Below are 19,944 nucleotides of genomic sequence, written 5' to 3'. Positions count from 1 at the left end.
ACATCAACCTTCTGAAAAGCTCCTGCATCTTCATCTGTTAGTTGAATGATGTTGTCAGACACAAAGTGAACTTGTTGAGAAGCTTTATTGAATGTTGCAGCAAACACACACACACACACACACACACTGTTTGAGTATTGAGTTGTAAAGCACTCCAGCTGCAGCACTAGACTCATGTGAATCCTGCCTGACACAGGACACTCAGATACGGCTCATCTTCAGGAGAGAAACATCAGCACTCAGAGCTCTTGTGGAACGAGACCTCATGAGGAGCTCCATCATGTGTTACTCTGCAGACGTACAGCTCTCCCTCTTCCCAGCGTGCTTTGCTGAGGGTCAGGACGCTACTGCGGCTGTAGCGGCCGTCCTGCTGGCTCTCTGCGCTGGTCAGAACCCCCTCGGTGACCTCTGACCCGTCCAGTGTCCAGCTCACCAGCGCCCCCTGTGGAGAGTAAGAGCTGAGCAGGCAGAGCAGTGCGGCTGAGTCTCCAGAGATCTGCAGAGAAGAGGGCGGCAGCAGAGACACTGAGGGCTTCACTGTGGGACCAGCTGCAGGAGACACACACACACACACACACACACACACACACACACACCGCATCAATCAAACTAAACATTGGAATACACAGACTGCTTTCATTCAATTTAATTGGAAATCCCAAAAGTTAGTTTGTACTCAAGTGAGATATTCAACAAATAAAAAACTCAATGTAAAAGTTTGACTCAAGCTCACATAAAAAGAAATTTATATAACTTATAAGAACTAGAAAACAACGTCTGTGTTTGTATTATAAAGCACTGAATTATAAGCACAACATGAGCAAAAGAGATTCAGTATCATTGACTGAACTACAGAAAGGAGCAACATTTACATTCTGATGTCAAATCTCTTTTTACATGTATGATTTCTACAATAAAAGATCAACTAAATATGAACTCAGTGTAGAAATAAATGAAGGAGAAACAAACCTGTAATAAACTGAATAAACTCATAGTGAGACGCAGTATAGAGATATGCTTAGAATTGTATTTAATGTTGTATTATATTTTTGTTGTTGAAAGGAATAATGCTATTCTGATAATAATTATCATTATCATAGTTTTAGATTAAATAATTATACAAAAATATCAGTAACACTTGCCTTTATACATTATGCATTATAAATGTATTTTTAATGCATTAATTATATATTGTTTTACTCATTATAATGCATGTATGATCTCATCAATAATTGTAACCAAGGCTTTAACACATTATAATATTATCTATTCATTTTCACACTCATGACAAACAACCAATTTCAGATTTAACAAGGAATTTTAAGTATTATAATACATTTTAAATGTGGTTGCAATTATTTAAGAAAATATATACTGCATATTAACATACATTATGAAATATTTTATAATGTATCGTACATTAAGGCTTGAAGTAAAGTTTTACCACAACATCTAATCATCAAAATAACAATTTATTATTAATAAATGTTGTTCTTGTTTCAACTGTAAAACACTTTCTGAAATCTAAATTGTATTTATGTTTTAAATATGTAATTAAAAAGACTTACATCTGATCACCAGTTTAGTTCCTCCACCGAATGTGTACCACAGTGATCCAATCTAATGAAACACTCGTACAAAAACCTCTATTCCACTCGAGTGAACACACACTCCAGCAGAGAGAGAGAAACAACACTTCAACACACTGATATTAGAAGATCCTCAGCTCTTCTCAACACTCACTCATTCAGATTTGACTAAATGCTTTCTGATATAACACTGTTTAAAGAAATATATGGGATGAGCTGTGACCTCTGAGGTGACCTTTGACCTCTTTGATCATGGATGATGTGGAGTTTGTCATAATGATGCTTCTGTTCTTCATATGCAGATCAATCATCATGATTGACAGAAAAACCTGCAGCTTCACACTTCAATCTTCAGTGAGAATCTGTTCAAATAATGACTTTATTGAATATTAGAGCCAAAGTCAATAGAAAGTGTGACAATGAAGATCTCAAAGTTGTGTTTTGCATGTTTTCATATTCAAGGTGTGTTATAAAAGTATCTGGACTGGTTCTGAATCTCATGAAACGTGAACAAGCTCTAATATGTGTCCATCTTTAACAGCCTGTTTCTTCTCCATCTGATGATTTCAGACACACATGAGGCTTCATGATAGATGGAGTGACACCATGAACTCTGATTAGAGATTCACAATCAGTCCTGATACTTTCTGAACACACTCATGATTCATGATCTTACTTTAGTGATGGCGCTTCATCTAGTGGAAGTGTAGCAGTGATGATGGTCACATGACTGAATATGGACACAGAGATGGACGTTCATCTGCACATCCTCAGTGTCTCAGGAGTCACAATAAACACACTAAATAAAGTCATGATTGTGTAACTCTAGTGTATATGAGTGTGTTGTCAGCACAAGCTGTTGTAAATCCTGCCCACTTCTTTGCATTGTCAGCACATGCTTCAGTGCTCTGAGAGTGTTTATAGTGCTGTGAGTTTAACACTTCATGACTGAGAGCAGAACACACACACTCTTCATCATCACACAAGACTAAACTACAACTATGAACAACATCGGCATCTTCATCTGGACCATTGCACTGTTTGCTCAAGGTTTGTGTAATACAGTTTATATAATGATTATAAATTATCTTAAAATGTGAAATAAATATTAATCATTTTTGTGTGTGTTTTCTTCCAGAGTGTAGAGGACAGTATACTGTAACTCAGAGTCCATCAATATCAGCAGTTCAACCAGGAGAACAAGTCAGAATAAACTGTAAAACCAGCAGTAATGTGCATGGTAATAATCATTTAGCCTGGTACTCACAGAAACCTGGAGAAGCTCCTAAACTCCTGATATATTATACATCAACCCTTTATACTGGAACTCCATCTAGATTCAGTGGCAGTGGATCTGGCAGTGATTTTACTCTGAGCATCAGTGGAGTCCAGACTGAAGATACAGGAGATTATTACTGTCAGAGTTTACACATTCCAAGTCAGTATGTGTTCACACAGTGATAAAGAGTCGTACAAAAACCTCTGTCAGTCAGACGTCACAGTGACTGCACTGATACAGCTGAGAGAAACTGCAGCTGCTGATGGAGGATCACACACTACACAATATCAAACCTTTCACACACTTTATTCATTTGTTTATTATGATGTAAGTAAACATGTAAGATAACCTAATATCTTTTACTTAAAAGGACACAAATGTGGAGTGTACGGATCTCCAATGTTTGGCATAAAATGTGGTTAATAGTGGATAATTTGACGCGCTTCCCTGTAAAAGTGTCTGTTATCAGCAGATTGTGTTCATGTGTGCCCAGACAGTTCAGAAATCCCGACCAGCTGATGTTTTATGGCCAATCATTTTCTGTAATTCGACATTAACACACACGCCACATGATCCTGTGTGTGATGTGTTACCCACCTCGGTAGACATACCTCCACATGATAAAGTTGTCCGGCTCCGATAATAACAAATGCACATGAGCGGCAGAAGGGGGGACGCGGGTGCCGTAAATGAGGGATTTACGACAGTGTTGTGAAATATACGTCCCACAGCTGTAGGGGGAGCTCGTAAAGACAACACGCAACAACAAAAGTGAAGATCAGCCAACAAATGGCTAGAGTTGCCAAGTTCCCCTTTAAATCACATAAACTGTGATATAAGAAATCATTAATTTCCTGCTTGACCTGTAAAGTTACGTCCACAAAACTCTTGCGTAGTGTTTGGTCTCACCACAAGGTGTCACTGTGGCCTCAAAGCTTCAGCACTGCCACTCTGAGATCGATTGCTATGTCTGAGGTAAAACACGCCCCCACTACTTCTCTCTGTGTACGTCTATGACGAGTCACGCAGGTACTGTAATACTCCGCAGCGGCAGCGATCCGAACCAGTGGAAAATAGTCCCAATGTAAACACTTATTATAGGTGTACCATAGTGGTTCAGGATAAGACAAAAACACGGATTGGAAAATGGATTCATGATGAACTCACTCATATAGATTTTGTAAATTTTGAACAGAAAAAAGTTAAGGACTTTTATTTAATGCTCATTCCTCAAACCTTCAAAATATGCCGTGACCCCCCACAGAGCTCGCTGAGGCCCCCTTGTGGGCCGCGACCCCCCTGTTGGGAACCGATGACCTAATCAAACACATGAAAAATGTCAGTAAACTATTAGTATAAATAAAACTGTACAATATTTTATTTAGATCAATAAAGTTAGACAAAAGCCACATAATCATCCCTGTGATTGAAATCTTTGGCAGTACTGCTGTCTGTCTCCTGCTTTACCCCTCTTCTCCCTCTTTCATGTTCGGCAGAGATGCAGAAATGCACCCAGTCCTGAAGAGCCTTCCACATTGTAGGTCAACTTACTCAGGTGTGAGCCAGGTTGATGACCACCAGAGTCCTGTATGCCCTTTATTAAGGCCAGGGTGACAGATAACTGGAGAAAATAAGCATATTAATTGTGGTACCCTATATAAATACAAATAAATAGACTAGATAAAACATGGCTGAGTTATTTAAGTTCCCCGATCTTTGATTGCCAGGAACATGACATCCTCCTTTTGAAAGAGCTTAGAGAGGCGTGCCAGGTGAGGAACACATCAGCTTGCAGACGAAGGCCGGCAATGAAGCGATAGGTGGCAAGGAATGAATAAGTCTCTTAGCAGTAGGACATTAGCGGGTCTCTACTTCGTCTGCCAAGGCATCCAGTACAGCAGTTTTGCTCCTTAGCAGGTTTTTTACTGCTTCATGTTGGGAGAGCCACTGTGTGTCCTTTACTTACTAGTCAATGACAGAAAAAAAAAAACAGTTTAAAAAAATAAATTAATCCAAGTAAAGTATTCATATATGGCATTTTCTTTTAGGCATAAGTTATCTTATTTACCTTCACGTCCAGATCACACACACCGAGAATCTCTAAAAGTCAAAAGATTAGCTAGTTGCAGCAAGGCAGGAGAGTTGGTGTGGTGGGCTATTTCATGCTTTATTAGCCAGTACAAGCACTGTGAAGGCCTCATGGACACCTGAACAACCTCGTCTCCACACCTGCGTGATGACTCCGACCCCTAACCTGATGAACTGGATCGTTCGTTGGCCAGAGGAGGACTGGCCCCTGACTGAGTCTGGGTTCTCCCAAGGTTTATTTCTCCATTCTCTTACTGATGGAGTTTTGTTTCCTCGCCACTGTCGCCTTTTTTGCCTTTGTTCGCCTTTGTTCGCCATTGGCTTTTGGCTTGCTTAGTTGGGGACATTTAACATTTAATTTTGAATTTAACAATACCATTACAACTTTTCTTTCCTGTTATCTCTGTAAAGCTGTTTTGAAACAATTTGTGTTGTAAAAAGCGCTATATAAATAAAGGAGACTTGACTTGAACGCCTGCTTCATAGCTTCATGTTCCAGGACAAATGTGGGCTCAAATGAGGCAAGGACAGCATTGCCTGAAATTACATGGATCGTTAATAAAGAATCAAACATATTGAACTTCCCTCCACTGGTTTGAGTCCTATCTCACAGGTAGGTCTTTCAGGGTCGCATGGAGAGGCGAGGTATCCAAAGCACATCAACTGACCACAGGTGTTCCCCAGGGTTCAGTACTTGGACCCCTCCTCTTCTCCATTTACACCACATCACTGGGACCCATCATACAGGCACATGGTTTCTCTTACCATTGCTATGCTGATGACACCAAGCTCTACCTCTCATTTCAACCAGATGATCACTCAGTAGCTGCACGAATCTCAAGCTGTCTGGCAGACATCTCAGCATGGATGAAGGAGCATCACCTGCATCTCAACCTGGCTAAGACTGAGCTTCTCATCCTCCCTGCCTACCCGTCTCTACAGCACGACTTCACTATCCAGCTAAATTCTTCCTCAATCACCCCATCAAGATCGGTCAGAAATCTTGGAGTAATCTTTGATGACCAGCACGATCATGCAGGTTTGCAATGCACAACATCAGGAAGATCAGGCCTTTCCTAACTGAGCAGGCGACACAGCTTCTTGTCCAGGCCCTGGTTATTTCTAGGCTTGATTACTGCAATGCTCTTCTGGCTGGACTTCCATAATGTGCAACTAAACCTCTACAAATGATCCAGAATGCTGCTGCTCGTCTTGTCTTCAACAAGCCCAAAAGGGCCCACGTCACTCCTCTGTTCATCTCTGCATGAATCTCCACAATTCATCTCCACAATTCACTCACTTCCCATCCTTTGACGTCTTCAACTCGTGTTCATACAATCGCCGTTGCCCCTCAATATAGCAGAGTCCTCACAAAATTCTCCAGATGCCTCCGCGAATCAGCGACACCACCAAAGAAACGATTTCTCCCGGGGGAACACCACACTCGACTGTCTCTTCACTTTCCTTTTATACACTCCATTCGCCTCCACAGCCCTATCACAAATCCCCCGCACCTGATGTTGATCTGTCATTAGCCACCGTTCAGTGTTGTAGTCGAGACCACCTCACTCGAGTCCGAGTTGACACCGAGACCAGAGAGAGTCGAGTCCGAGTCAAGTCCGAGACCAGTGAGGGTTGATTACCTAATTTACTTTTATTTATTTAGAGAAATCCTTTTTTTTTTACTGAATTTACTTAGAGTTTAAAAAATATTATCAGTTTAGGGTAAAAAGGCCACATAGTAGGTGGTGTTAAAAGTAATTTTATTACAATTTGTCATGCGCAGTTGCGCACTAGAAAATCACCAATCACTGGGCGTTTCAATCAATTTAAAGAAATATTTTATTATTGTTATCATGAAAAATTATTATCATGAAAAATATTTTTAATTGAACTCGAGTGGACTCGGGAATAATTCCGAGTCCTAAAAAAAAAAAAATGTTCGAGTACGAGTCAATTCCGAGTCCAAATGGACACGAGTCCATGACAAGACCAAGACCATTAAAATATGGTCTCGAGACCGAGTCCGAGACGAGTCCGAGTCTCGAGTACTACAACACTGCCACCGTTGTTATGGTGACAGATACACAACCGGAACCGGCCCGGTGTTACAATGGCACCGTTCCGGGGGGAACACAACTTCAGCGGGACTTGGTTCCGCTTCAACTTCGTCACCTCGTGACAATTGTATTTTGAGCATATCTTGTGTTGTTATTGCCTCTTCACGATGACATTGTTTTAGTCCCCAGATGTAAGTCGCTTTGGATAAAAGCGTCTGCTAAATGACTAAATGTAAATGTAAAATAATTATCTTTTTACAAGCCATTAGCATGAACACGTTCATTACACTGTCACTTATGAACCAACAGGATCCCTTTTTTAAGCACTTTCACCTGTAACTTCTGACTCGGTTAACTTAACTGTTACATTAGTACTCAAAAACACAAATAATAATGTATAAATTCACTTTGTTTTTCATATTTCTGTAATGGTCTCTGCCATCAGTTTAGCATTCACCAGTTACACACATGGTTAACTAACTTGAACCGAACTTTTAGACAACAATATACAAACAATAAATACACTTCAAAGAATGGCATTTGCCATTTTTCACAGCCTTGACTCAACATGTATTTCCACAACAATTTAGTCGTTTAACACCTGGTAAGGGGAGATATAGTCAATTAAAGTCACAGGACACGGAGAGCGGCGGCAACATCTTCTGGGTCTCTGTATTGAGATTCACAATCAGTCCTGATACTTTCTGAACACACTCATGATTCATGATCTTACTTTAGTGATGGCGCTTCATCTAGTGGAAGTGTAGCAGTGATGATGGTCACATGACTGAATATGGACACAGAGATGGACGTTCATCTGCACATCCTCAGTGTCTCAGAAGTCACAATAAACACACTAAATAAAGTCATGATTGTGTAACTCTAGTGTATATGAGTGTGTTGTCAGCACAAGCTGTTGTAAATCCTGCCCACTTCTTTGCATTGTCAGCACATGCTTCAGTGCTCTGAGAGTGTTTATAGTGCTGTGAGTTTAACACTTCATGACTGAGAGCAGAACACACACACTCTTCATCATCACACAAGACTAAACTACAACTATGAACAACATCGGCATCTTCATCTGGACAATTGCACTGTTTATTCAAGGTTTGTGTTATACAGTTTTTACAACAATTATTAGTTCTCTTAAAATGTCAAATATTTATATCTTTCATTTTTGTGTGTGTTTTCTTCCAGAGTGTAGAGGACAGATCACTGTAACTCAGAGTCCATCAATATCAGCAGTTCAACCAGGAGAACAAGTCAGAATAAACTGTAAAACCAGCAGTAATGTGAATGGTGGTAATCGTATGCACTGGTACTCACAGAAACCTGGAGAAGCTCCTAAACTCCTGATTTATAGAGTGAACAGCCGTTATACTGGAACTCCATCTAGATTCAGTGGCAGTGGATCTGGCAGTGATTTTACTCTGAGCATCAGTGGAGTCCAGACTGAAGATACAGGAGATTATTACTGTCAGGGTTTTCATGTAATCAACAGTCAGTATGTGTTCACACAGTGATAAAGAGTCGTACAAAAACCTCTGTCAGTCAGACGTCACAGTGACTGCACTGATACAGCTGAGAGAAACTGCAGCTGCTGATGGAGGATCACACACTACACAATATCAATGTCTAGCAAACTTTATAATGACTTTAAAGGTAAATGTAATGTAATATTTTCTTTATGCTAAAATACATTAACCCAGTTCATTGTTCATTGACTATTACTGCCATTCATGTGTGTATCTCTCTCGAATGCAGGACCGACATGCAGATTTTAGACATGCAGATTTTAGACAGATCTTTCATACGAATTACAGTTTACAATAATATAGCATGAATATTGATCAACGTTAACATATACATAAGTTAAATAAATGGTGAAATAAATAATAAACAACAATTCTGGAAGAAAACAAATCACAATAATTAAAGTACTAATCGACAAAAGGTGTAAAAACTCTATTACATGATACAGTTCAGTAGCCTGGCTCCGCTCAATTTCATTTTCCTTCAGTACTGCGTCTGGGACTGCTGTGTATCCTTAGGTTTCCAGAAATCAATTTTTTGTAGGACCAATCAGCGAATAGAGGGAGTGGCTGAGAACGATGACGTTGATGTAAGCGAGTCAGTTTGAGTTCAGTAATGGCGGCGGAGAAAGACGTGAGAAAAGCTATTCGGTCCGTTGTTGGAAGAGAAACTGCCGAATATACAGAATTTAAAGCCGGATTGTTGTCGTCTCTCCTCTTGTTGCACAACGGAGGACCAAGTGAAGGAGGCAGAAAGGTTGGAAGTTTGTGCTGGGCAGCTCGTGCACGATGACCGTGACATTTTGGACGGACGGTTTAGTCTGGTGTTCGCGGTGTTCAGAAGCCCCGAGTCCCGCTGCTAAACTATTGTAGATCCGCTCAGGAGTCATGTGTCAGTCGCTCATATTCCCAACTGTACATTTACTGATTCTTGTGATGAATAGAACATTTTGAGCCCCTTTGTGTACTCGTGCAGGAGGTTGGTGTGTCAGTTTCACATGTTGTAATTCATACAAATTGGTTGTGATTTTTAAAAAATAATTGTCATAAATAAAAATGTGAAAAACCATACTTTCAAGATATTTGATTTTCAGTTTTAGATGGCAATGGTTGATTTGTTTTACTAAAAAAAATAAATGCCACATAAAAATGTACAAACACATACTTTGAAGACCATAATTAAGGTAATTAAGAAACAACAAGACGTAATATGAAAATTTGTCGTTTATTACACATCTGCAGATAGAGACAGACTGATCATTCACTGTAGCTGCTACAGCATTTGCGGTAGATCAGAAATGACCTCAGCTGCGTATTTGTAATGATTAGACACAGCTTCCACCGTTGAATGAATATATCACTGTCCTTCGTGTCAAATATACATTTCGCATTAAAAATTGTTCCTTGATTAACCAAACCTGCAGCTCTCGTTGACTGAAATCCTATTGAAAACATAATCCTCTGGTCATTCGGACTTGTTGTTTCCAGCCGTTTCGGCGCGTGACATACGTCACTCACGACCACACGTTAGCGATTGGCTATGGCAGGTCGTGACTCGTGAGTGATTTTGGGAAGATCCAATAGTTTTGAACTTTAATAGTGAACCCGCCTACAAGGAAGGAAACGTTTCTCAATGGAGAGGGGCCAGACTCTATGTGGAAATGAAATGTACTAAAGTCTAGTTGAACCAGGCAAACATTTCAGCATTACAGAGAACAATTGTGAGGTTATTCACGTTTATTTGCGCAAAAATGTGAGAAACGGTTCATTTGAAAACTGCACTCGCCTAGAGCTCTTTATCTCAAGTCATCGATGACAGAATCAAAAGCCAAGTTTGAGACTCATGATGGCGGATGCTGATCTCTGCTGGTCCACTTAGACTCTCTCGGCTCATGGTAGACCTCATGTGTGTGTTAATCAGCTTGATCTTGATCTTTGTAAAGCTCCTCTTCGCAGCCGCTACAGTCACTGATACTCTACACGTTTCTGAAGAATTCCTTATTTCAGTATTGTGATTAATCACTTAATTTAACTACATTTCACTTAAATTAATCTGCTACCAGCTTTCAATCGCTCTGAATGAGCCGCGGCGCAGCTGCAGATTACACAATAAACGGACACTTTTCAAAGTCTGTGATTGTAGCGCCTCTTAGCGGCAAAAGGCAGCAAATACACCCCAAATTTTACTGCCGCGGCAGAACGCCAGCGGTAAAAGCCACATTCTGGTTGTCTACCTACTGTATTACAAAACAAATAATACATATAAATAACTAACATTGAAATTATACTCATAGGCGGAAATCGTGGGGGGGTCGGGGGGGTCAGGACCCCCCCTATCTGAGGGTTGTCCCCCCAAAAAAACCATTAAAATATGTGTATTGTAAATAATGTATTGATATGTTCTTAAAATAATTAAGAAATAAAATAACACAAATGCAAACGGGGCAATATCGAAAAAAGCGTTCTAAACATTTTGAGACCCCCCTCCCTTGCCTCACAGTGCATTGGTCCACTGCCTCCGTCCCTTTTACCTTAGACACACACATTCCGGTGGCGGGAGAGAAAAACAGTTTTTGAGTAGTTGTGGAACTCCAGTAAAGGGGTCGCACACCGGACGAGAAGCGTCGCGTCGCGCAGTGCCACGTCTTTAAAATTCGAACACATTATTCTCTATAAGTGTACACACACCGGCGGCGCCGTTCGGCGTCTGTCCGCGGCGCCCAGCAACGGCTCAGGACCGTGTTCAAAACCCTGCTGCGCCACAGAGCGCCATTTACATAGTATTATATACAATTTAAATTATTTTTGTCTCAAATCGGTGCTGACGGATCCTGACTTCGCCCTATGCTGCAATATGCATTTAGTTTTGCATTTATTTACAGAAATCAGCTGCTTGAATGACTTGCTGGTTATTGGATTTTTCAGGTGATATTCTCAATTCATTCAGTAAACGGATGCTCTGAGGTAAAGTTTTCAGACTGCAGACTCAGGAACGATTGTTTTTAATTGTACAGTACAATAATAACTTAGAACAGACATTATCTTCATGTCATTAAACATTACAATATTGCTGGCCATACACTGGTGAGAAAGTCCGGGTGCGCTGTGCATTTAGATTGTAACGCTTTCACTGTGATTTTGTTGGTTTATATCATTTAATATAGTTAAAGAATGAGTCAATGAATGAAATGAAATCGCTGCGCTGCGTGAGGAGAGTATGTAAACAGATTCGCAGCTGGCTTAAACCAGAAAGAAATTTTAAGAAGTATAATGAAATGATCTCCATGCTACACTAATAATAGTAGTAAGGCTTTCCTCTGTTATTTTTTGCCTGTATTATTGGTGTCCCCTTCAAAATTTGCTCTTGAGAATTGTTATGTTTATTGTCCCCCCCAACATTTTGATGAAATTTTCGCCCCTGATTATACTGTTATTCTATAGCATAAAAGTATTCATTCGGGTCACATGACGTCACTGTTGCTTTGCGCTGCCATCTTTACGACCGACGGTCTCAGTAATGCCTGCAATATGTTGTGCAGTTGGCTACACGTCACAAACAGCCGAAAGAGGAACCCGAACTGGTATTTTATTATATACAAAAAGAATAGGGCAGAAGAAAGAAGTGTTTAGCTGTCATCAGGGTTGGGCGGTTTTGTAATATTTTTTGCGGGCGAAAATGGGTTTGGGCGGGTGGATAAAAATTGGGCTGGTTTCAGATCAGTTCGACGGGTTTTTGTAGTCAAAACACCGGTACTTCAGATCCTTCTTTCAGCGACTCTCTGAATCCACAAGTTTCCTACACCCCATGAGGCCTTGCGTCAAAAGTGGGCGTGACTTCCGGTTGGAAGTAAACAAAGCGCGACTTGACATGCTTGACACTCGTTCATTCAACAGTTGACAGTCATTCAAGTTATAGCGATCCAAACTAGCTAACGATGTGGGAACACAACCTCAACGAAATTAAAAAGGGTGAAATAACAGTACCTTTACCCTCGGCAGTAGCTGATTGGGAGTATTATAATAACATTATTAATAATCAATACTCATCAAGGCATGGTGACAGACAGTTGTGCGAGCTGACAAACAATTAAAATAAAAAATACACGCTTAGTCATTGTGCTTTGGAGTTTATTCAAAATTATAAATGAATGTGCTGCTTGAATAACATTAACTGGCACATTTGGTATTCTGTCAACACAGGCTTTGACCCTGAGTTAAGGTGTAACATCAGTAGCGAACAGCCAATCACATGCTGATAGAGTTTATAGAACATTAAGAATTTAAACAAATGTACACAGGAAGATTCGTCGTCTTTTGGGAGGTGATGGAAACTACAGTCGTTGGCAGGATCAGAGACGGGCTCTGGCAGGATCACTCTGATTTCGTTTTCAGCTTATGTTCAAAACAATCACGTTTAAGCCACTGAACTAGTTTAGTCCGGTTATACATACAACCGCGAACAGCACATGTTGTCCCTGAGCTCCGTAACGACATCTCTCATGAAGATTTGTGTCTTTAAATAGTAAAATAATTCTCCGAAAAACAGCTAGCACCTTCGCTAACTAACACACAAAACACCATTGGAATGCTACTTCCGCCGCGTCACCGGAAGTTTCACCCACTTTATTTTTTACAGGAGCGCCCCTCGGAAACTTGTGGATAGCTACTATCATTCACTCACTCACATACACACCCACTACAGGTCTAAACTCAAAACAGACACTCCCTCCCTTCAGCTCACTTCACGCACGCCGGCGGCTCCTCCCCGCGAGCACAGGTCTTGACATCAGCTACATTCCGTCCGCCCGGACAGTTGTTGAATAAGTTTGACTCTAGTATATACTACAGCTTTTGTGTTAATCAATTCAGATTATTCTTAATAACAATTGTTCAAAGCTATTTTCAGAAAACTCACGCTCCTTACTGTCTGACGGACGGGGAATAACCTCAGGCAGTTCGACGTATGTTTTTGTGAAAATCGCTTTGAACATGTTATTCAGAATAATTCTATTAACACAATTATTGTTTGTTTCTGTGTTCTGTTCTGCAGCACAGCCCTGTTCTATAATCAACTCGATTTTCATATAGCCTAATGTTATTCATAAATATGCCTATATGCATGTTTTATGTTGCTAACTGAAATAATTTCAATTTTAAAATGGGTTATTTTGTATGTCCATATCCACTCAATGTTTTTGATGTTTCTGAATGGTTTTGTTCCAAGTGACTTTTATTGACAATAAACAGACTTATTGATAGCCTAAGTTGTTCGCATTATTTTACATAAAATACGCTAGTTTAATAGTAGGCTATAATAGCCTACTTTTGCGTTCATTTGATTTCTGAAATCGAATAGGCCAAGTCAAAGGCCGGTGTACTTTTGCGTACATTCCTTTTCCCTTTTTTTAACTCGTAATTGAATAATGAAAAACATGCTTTCTTTATTCGTTTTTAGACTGGTGAAACAATATTCACAAACTTTTTTATTTTCTTTATATATACGATGCTTAGATATTTAACTTCACATAGGCCTTAGAAAACCAGTAAAATCGAATTTTTTTCATATTAATTTGTGGACATTTTAAATGTTTCATAAAGGGACAAAATAAACAATATGTCAATATTTTTTTTTTTAATTATTATATAAAAAGAAATATTTCTTATCTAGGCCTATTTATTTTATTTATTTTACAATGTGTACGCTTTTTTTTTTACTGCAGCATTTGCTGTTCAAATTCAAATTTTGGTGTTCAACTTTGCATTTTAAAAATAAAACAACTGTTAATTTTTCGTTTTTCAATTACAGGTTAAAAAAGGAAAAACGGACTAACTAGTTAATGATTTAAACGAGAAACCATAGCGAGAAACAAACAAGGCAAAAAAATGGGCGTTTTTTTGTGCATTCTCGCGGTTTTTGACGAGGTTTTGGGCTGGAAAACTTGCTGGCATCTGGCAACCCTGGCTGTCATTCGAAGAGAAGAGCTTCATGTCTCATAGTGTATCATGTCTCATCTCTCTGTGCGCACACACACACACACACCCGAGCCGAAGCGTGCAGCCGTATTCCCCTATACAGCGCACGAGTAATGTATTGAGCTCTGTTTCGAGGGGTTATGCTCAAGATATAAGGCAAATCTGGGGCAGATAATAATGGATAAAAGAAAACTGGGGGTAAGAAATAAGGATCAGAGGCTAAAATACAAATTTTCTCCAGATATCTCTGTCTCTCCGTCTCAGTCAAATGGGCAGTTTGGGCGGCCGTACCGGGCGAGATCGGGCGTAAATATGGCGGCGTTCGGTTTGGAGTGACGTAGGTGGCATCTATGAATAGCCTAGTAACATGTTTCATTTTGGCAAGACTGCTTGTCCTTTAATTCAACCCTTTTGACTTGATATCTATCATTGTCTAGCCTTGTCTGACTTCTAATTAGCGTAGGTTATAAAAGTGTGTAAAATCAACCTTGTATCACATTCTCCTACTGACAGCTCATCATGGCATCCGCATCCAAGAGAATCAAACTGGACGAGGACGACACGTGTGTAACCGGATACTTACACAACGTGTCCATAATTATATAATCAGCATTTAAAAAACAGATATTACAGATTGACAACTACCACCAAGTTGCCGTTTTTTGCGTTGAAAAAATAGATCTTTTCATCCGAGCGCAAAACTGTGAATCGTCAGTTAAATTGACTGGAATTACAAAATAACCAAGTAAGTATTTAATCAACTTTCTAAGATTGTTTTATTTTCATACAAACAGAAGTCTATATTTATGTCTAATTTCATTATGTCTTCCTTTTAGGTCGTTCAGGTGAGGGCTTGAACATAATATGTGGAAGAAGAACAAGCCTGACGGTGGTCAACGACCTGCAGTTTGACTACAGAGACCCTCCAAATAAATCTAAACGGACCGTGGAGGAGGATAAAAAATGTCCCAAAAGCAACATGTAAGTTCTTAAATCAATTATATTATTTTAAATTATACTTAAAAACTGCTGGAACAGCTGGAAACTCAGAGCGCTCAGGTGGAGGACCTCACCGCAGGATAAAGCTACAGCTCTGGGATGATCAAATTGGACTGATTTGCTACGGAAAATGCGACCAGTTCACCTCTTTGACCACAAGGGAATTCGATGGAGAACTGTTTATTACAACAACGAAAGAAACCGAAATCCAAGAAATCCCATCATGGCCTGGGCTGGGTGACATAACTCCTCACAAAGAAACAGAGCAACCGGTAACAGCTGTGTCCGGCGTCATTAACCGGCCGAGGTCGCTGTGTCCCGCAACTGAGGGAATTGCACATTAGAGTTTTTCCCAAAAACAAATTTCACTGTTGCCAAAAATGCAACATGCTGCAAAAAACGTCCATGTCCAAAGCCACTGCCACAGCACACATCACTCTTTTCTAAACTTGTAGAGGATGGACAGGACGTGGAGGAGGACTTCCTTATTAAAAGTGAACATTCAAAACGACAATGTCGTTGCAGTGGAAATTGTCGCTGAAAGTCCATGAAATCCTCTCCACAACCGCCCGCAGTCGCAGCACTAATGCCAGAAGGTTTTCCAAAGCCTGCTTCTTAATTACTCTATATTAAACAAAGAAATGTTCATTTTAATTAGAAAACTTCAATTGTTCAAAAATAATTTCAATAAATGTTAATATTAAACTTTCTATTTCAACCTAAACAAATAATGTTCATGTTAAAACTAAAGTTAAATTAAAATATTTGCATTGCATATAGCCTATAAATAGCATTTTTTGTTTTTGCATTTTTTATTTTTAATAGCCTATTTCTCAATAATTTTCTGTTCTTTGTGTTTAAATTTCATTTCTTTGTGTTGTATTGACATTATTATTGTTACTTTCTGTCACGGTGTGGTGCAGGCAGAAGAGCAGACAGAGTCCAGATTACAACGAAGAGAACTTTTACTATCAATATATATCACAAGAATACAGGTAGGAGCAACACAAGGTAACATGCAACATCGACCGACCAAGACTGAATGGAACTGAACTGAACTAAATACACAGAGGAATTAAGCTAAATGGGGTGAAAACAGGTGAAACAGATGAACAAAACGAGGAACAGGTGGCTAATGAGGGAGTGAGTTCAGGAGAGGAGACAAGAGGATCTTGGGAAGTGTAGTGCTGGAGACGCAGACTGTGACACTTTCTTTGTATTGTTGCTTATTTTCAATAAACTGTTCTGTTTTTGCAACTGTAATCTCGTGCTGACTTTTTATTACACATTACAGGCTACACAAATTTACTAGACTTCGGCTACAATATTTAAAGCATAGCTACAATGAGCTACACATAGACTTACACCTTAAGAAAAATAATATTTAAAAGTACCATAGTCATTTAAAATAATTTTTGTATATTTGACAAATATCTTTACTGATATTGCATTAACATTTCATTGTGGTATTCATAGTGAATTACACCTTTACAAAAAAAAAAACTTCTTCCTCAACGCTATCATAATGTTATCAAAGACATCTTGGAGTCAACACGTCAAAGAATTATACGCCTTAATAATTACTTTTCCTCTCAGACAATCCAGCCATTTTAGACTATTTCATATAATTAATCTAATAAATATTTAGTAGCCTACATATATTTTCTCTTCTGACATTTGAATATAGAGAGACTGCAACACCTGAAATGTTTGTCAGATTAGAGAGACGTCCAAAATGTGTCCAGCTGGAGAACCTGATCTAGAGTTTCATGACTGAACTCCATATTTATTAGAAATGTTTACATTATTACACAAATACTGTCACAACGGCTGATTCTTGAGTTGTGATCATTGTTTCCTAATCATTTTTATTATACTTTATATATATGAAGTATCACAACCTTCTTTATATGTAAATGTGCAGCAGAAGTGAAAGTGTTCCAGTCCAGATGATGTGACCAATCAGAGAGTGAGACTGAAAGCTCATTTGCATTGTCAGGGTGGAGTGATTGTGATCTCTCAGAATAGAGCAGCTCTGTCTCCAGAGACCATGTTCAAACCCCAAGAGCTTTATTTGACATTTACTGCCACATCAACCTTCTGAAAAGCTCCTGCATCTTCATCTGTTAGTTGAATGATGTTGTCAGACACAAAGTGAACTTGTTGAGAAGCTTTATTGAATGTTGCAGCAAACACACACACACACACACACACACACACTGTTTGAGTATTGAGTTGTAAAGCACTCCAGCTGCAGCACTAGACTCATGTGAATCCTGCCTGACACAGGACACTCAGATACGGCTCATCTTCAGGAGAGAAACATCAGCACTCAGAGCTCTTGTGGAACGAGACCTCATGAGGAGCTCCATCATGTGTTACTCTGCAGACGTACAGCTCTCCCTCTTCCCAGCGTGCTTTGCTGAGGGTCAAGACGCTACTGCGGCTGTAGCGGCCGTCCTGCTGGCTCTCTGCGCTGGTCAGAACCCCCTCGGTGACCTCTGACCCGTCCAGTGTCCAGCTCACCAGCGCCCCCTGTGGAGAGTAAGAGCTGAGCAGGCAGAGCAGTGCGGCTGAGTCTCCAGAGATCTGCAGAGAAGAGGGCGGCAGCAGAGACACTGAGGGCTTCACTGTGGGACCAGCTGCAGGAGACACACACACACACACACACACACACACACACACCGCATCAATCAAACTAAACATCGGAATACACAGACTGCTTTAATTCAGTTTAATTGGAAATCCCAAAAGTTAGTTTGTCCTCAAGTGAGATATTCATCAAATAAAAAACTCAATGTAAAAGTTTGACTCAAGCTCACAGAAAAAGAAATGTATATAACTTATAAGAACTAGAAAACAACGTCTGTGTTTGTATTATAAAGCACTGAATTATAAGCACAACATGAGCAAAAGAGATTCAGTATCATTGACTGAACTACAGAAAGGAGCAACATTTACATTCTGATGTCAAATCTCTTTTTACATGTATGATTTCTACAATAAAAGATGAACTAAATATGAACTCAGTGTAGAAATAAATGAAGGAGAAACAAACCTGTAATAAACTGAATAAACTCATAGTGAGACGCAGTATAGAGATATGCTTAGAATTGTATTGAACATTTTTTTAGATTAAATAATTATACAAAAATATCAGTAACAATTTAAAGCCTTTATACATATTGTATTATAAAGGTATTTTTAATCTATTAATTATGTATTGTTTTACACATTATAATGCATGTATGATCTCATCAATAATTGTAACCAAGGCTTTAACACATTATAATATTATCTATTCATTTTCACACTCATGACAAACAACCAATTTCAGATGAAACAAGGAATTTTAAGTATTATAATCCATTTTAAATGTGGTTGCAATTATTTGAGAAAATATATACTGCATATTAACATACATTATGAAAACCTTTATAATGTATCGTACATTAAAGCTTGAAGTAAAGTTTTACCACAACATCTAATCATCAAAATAACCATTTATTATTAATAAATGTTGTTCTTGTTTCAACTGTAAAACACTTTCTGAAATATTTATAGTATTTATTATTTAAATATGTAATTAAAAAGACTTACATCTGATCACCAGTTTAGTTCCTCCACCGAATGTGTACCACAGTGATCCAATCTAATGAAACACTCGTACAAAAACCTCTATTCCACTCGAGTGAACACACACTCCAGCAGAGAGAGAGAAACAACACTTCAACACACTGATATTAGAAGATCCTCAGCTCTTCTCAACACTCACTCATTCAGATTTGACTAAATGCTTTCTGATATAACACTGTTTAAAGAAATATATGGGATGAGCTGTGACCTCTGAGGTGACCTTTGACCTCTTTGATCATGGATGATGTTGTGTTTGAGTTTCTCATAATGATGCTTCTGTTCTTCATATGCAGATCAATCATCATGATTGACAGAAAAACCTGCAGCTTCACACTTCAATCTTCAGTGAGAATCTGTTCAAATAATGACTTTATTGAATATTAGAGCCAAAGTCAATAGAAAGTGTGACAATGAAGATCTCAAAGTTGTGTTTTGCATGTTTTCATATTCAAGGTGTGTTATAAAAGTATCTGGACTGGTTCTGAATCTCATGAAACGTGAACAAGCTCTAATATGTGTCCATCTTTAACAGCCTGTTTCTTCTCCATCTGATGATTTCAGACACACATGAGGCTTCATGATAGATGGAGTGACACCATGAACTCTGATTAGAGATTCACAATCAGTCCTGATACTTTCTGAACACACTCATGATTCATGATCTTACTTTAGTGATGGCGCTTCATCTAGTGGAAGTGTAGCAGTGATGATGGTCACATGACTGAATATGGACACAGAGATGGACGTTCATCTGCACATCCTCAGTGTCTCAGGAGTCACAATAAACA

The 19,944-nt window shown here is 39.2% G+C and overlaps 2 pseudogenes and 2 gene segments (V, D, J or C); 2 read left to right on the top strand and 2 right to left on the bottom strand.

The window, feature by feature from the left end:
- Window positions 1-232: 232 nt before the first annotated feature.
- On the bottom strand, window positions 233-1,900 carry LOC120468086 (immunoglobulin lambda constant 7 pseudogene; annotated as a pseudogene).
- Window positions 1,901-2,572: 672 nt separating this feature from the next.
- On the top strand, window positions 2,573-3,320 carry LOC148965022 (Ig kappa chain V region K29-213-like). The segment is given in 2 exon segments: window positions 2,573-2,639; window positions 2,728-3,320. Coding segments are annotated over 2 exon segments (372 nt in total).
- A 4,706-nt stretch (window positions 3,321-8,026) lies between these two features.
- On the top strand, window positions 8,027-9,619 carry LOC148965021 (immunoglobulin kappa variable 3-15-like). The segment is given in 2 exon segments: window positions 8,027-8,123; window positions 8,214-9,619. Coding segments are annotated over 2 exon segments (375 nt in total).
- An 8,226-nt stretch (window positions 9,620-17,845) lies between these two features.
- On the bottom strand, window positions 17,846-19,458 carry LOC120468087 (immunoglobulin lambda constant 7 pseudogene; annotated as a pseudogene).
- Window positions 19,459-19,944: the final 486 nt, after the last annotated feature.

The sequence above is a fragment of the Pimephales promelas genome, chromosome 25 (genome assembly GCF_988280905.1).
Source record: "Pimephales promelas chromosome 25, fPimPro1.hap1.1, whole genome shotgun sequence".
In the NCBI taxonomy this organism is placed as follows: domain Eukaryota; kingdom Metazoa; phylum Chordata; class Actinopteri; order Cypriniformes; family Leuciscidae; genus Pimephales; species Pimephales promelas.
The sequence above is the reverse complement of the archived record's forward strand: the minus strand, read 5'-3'. Positions and strand labels throughout refer to the sequence as shown.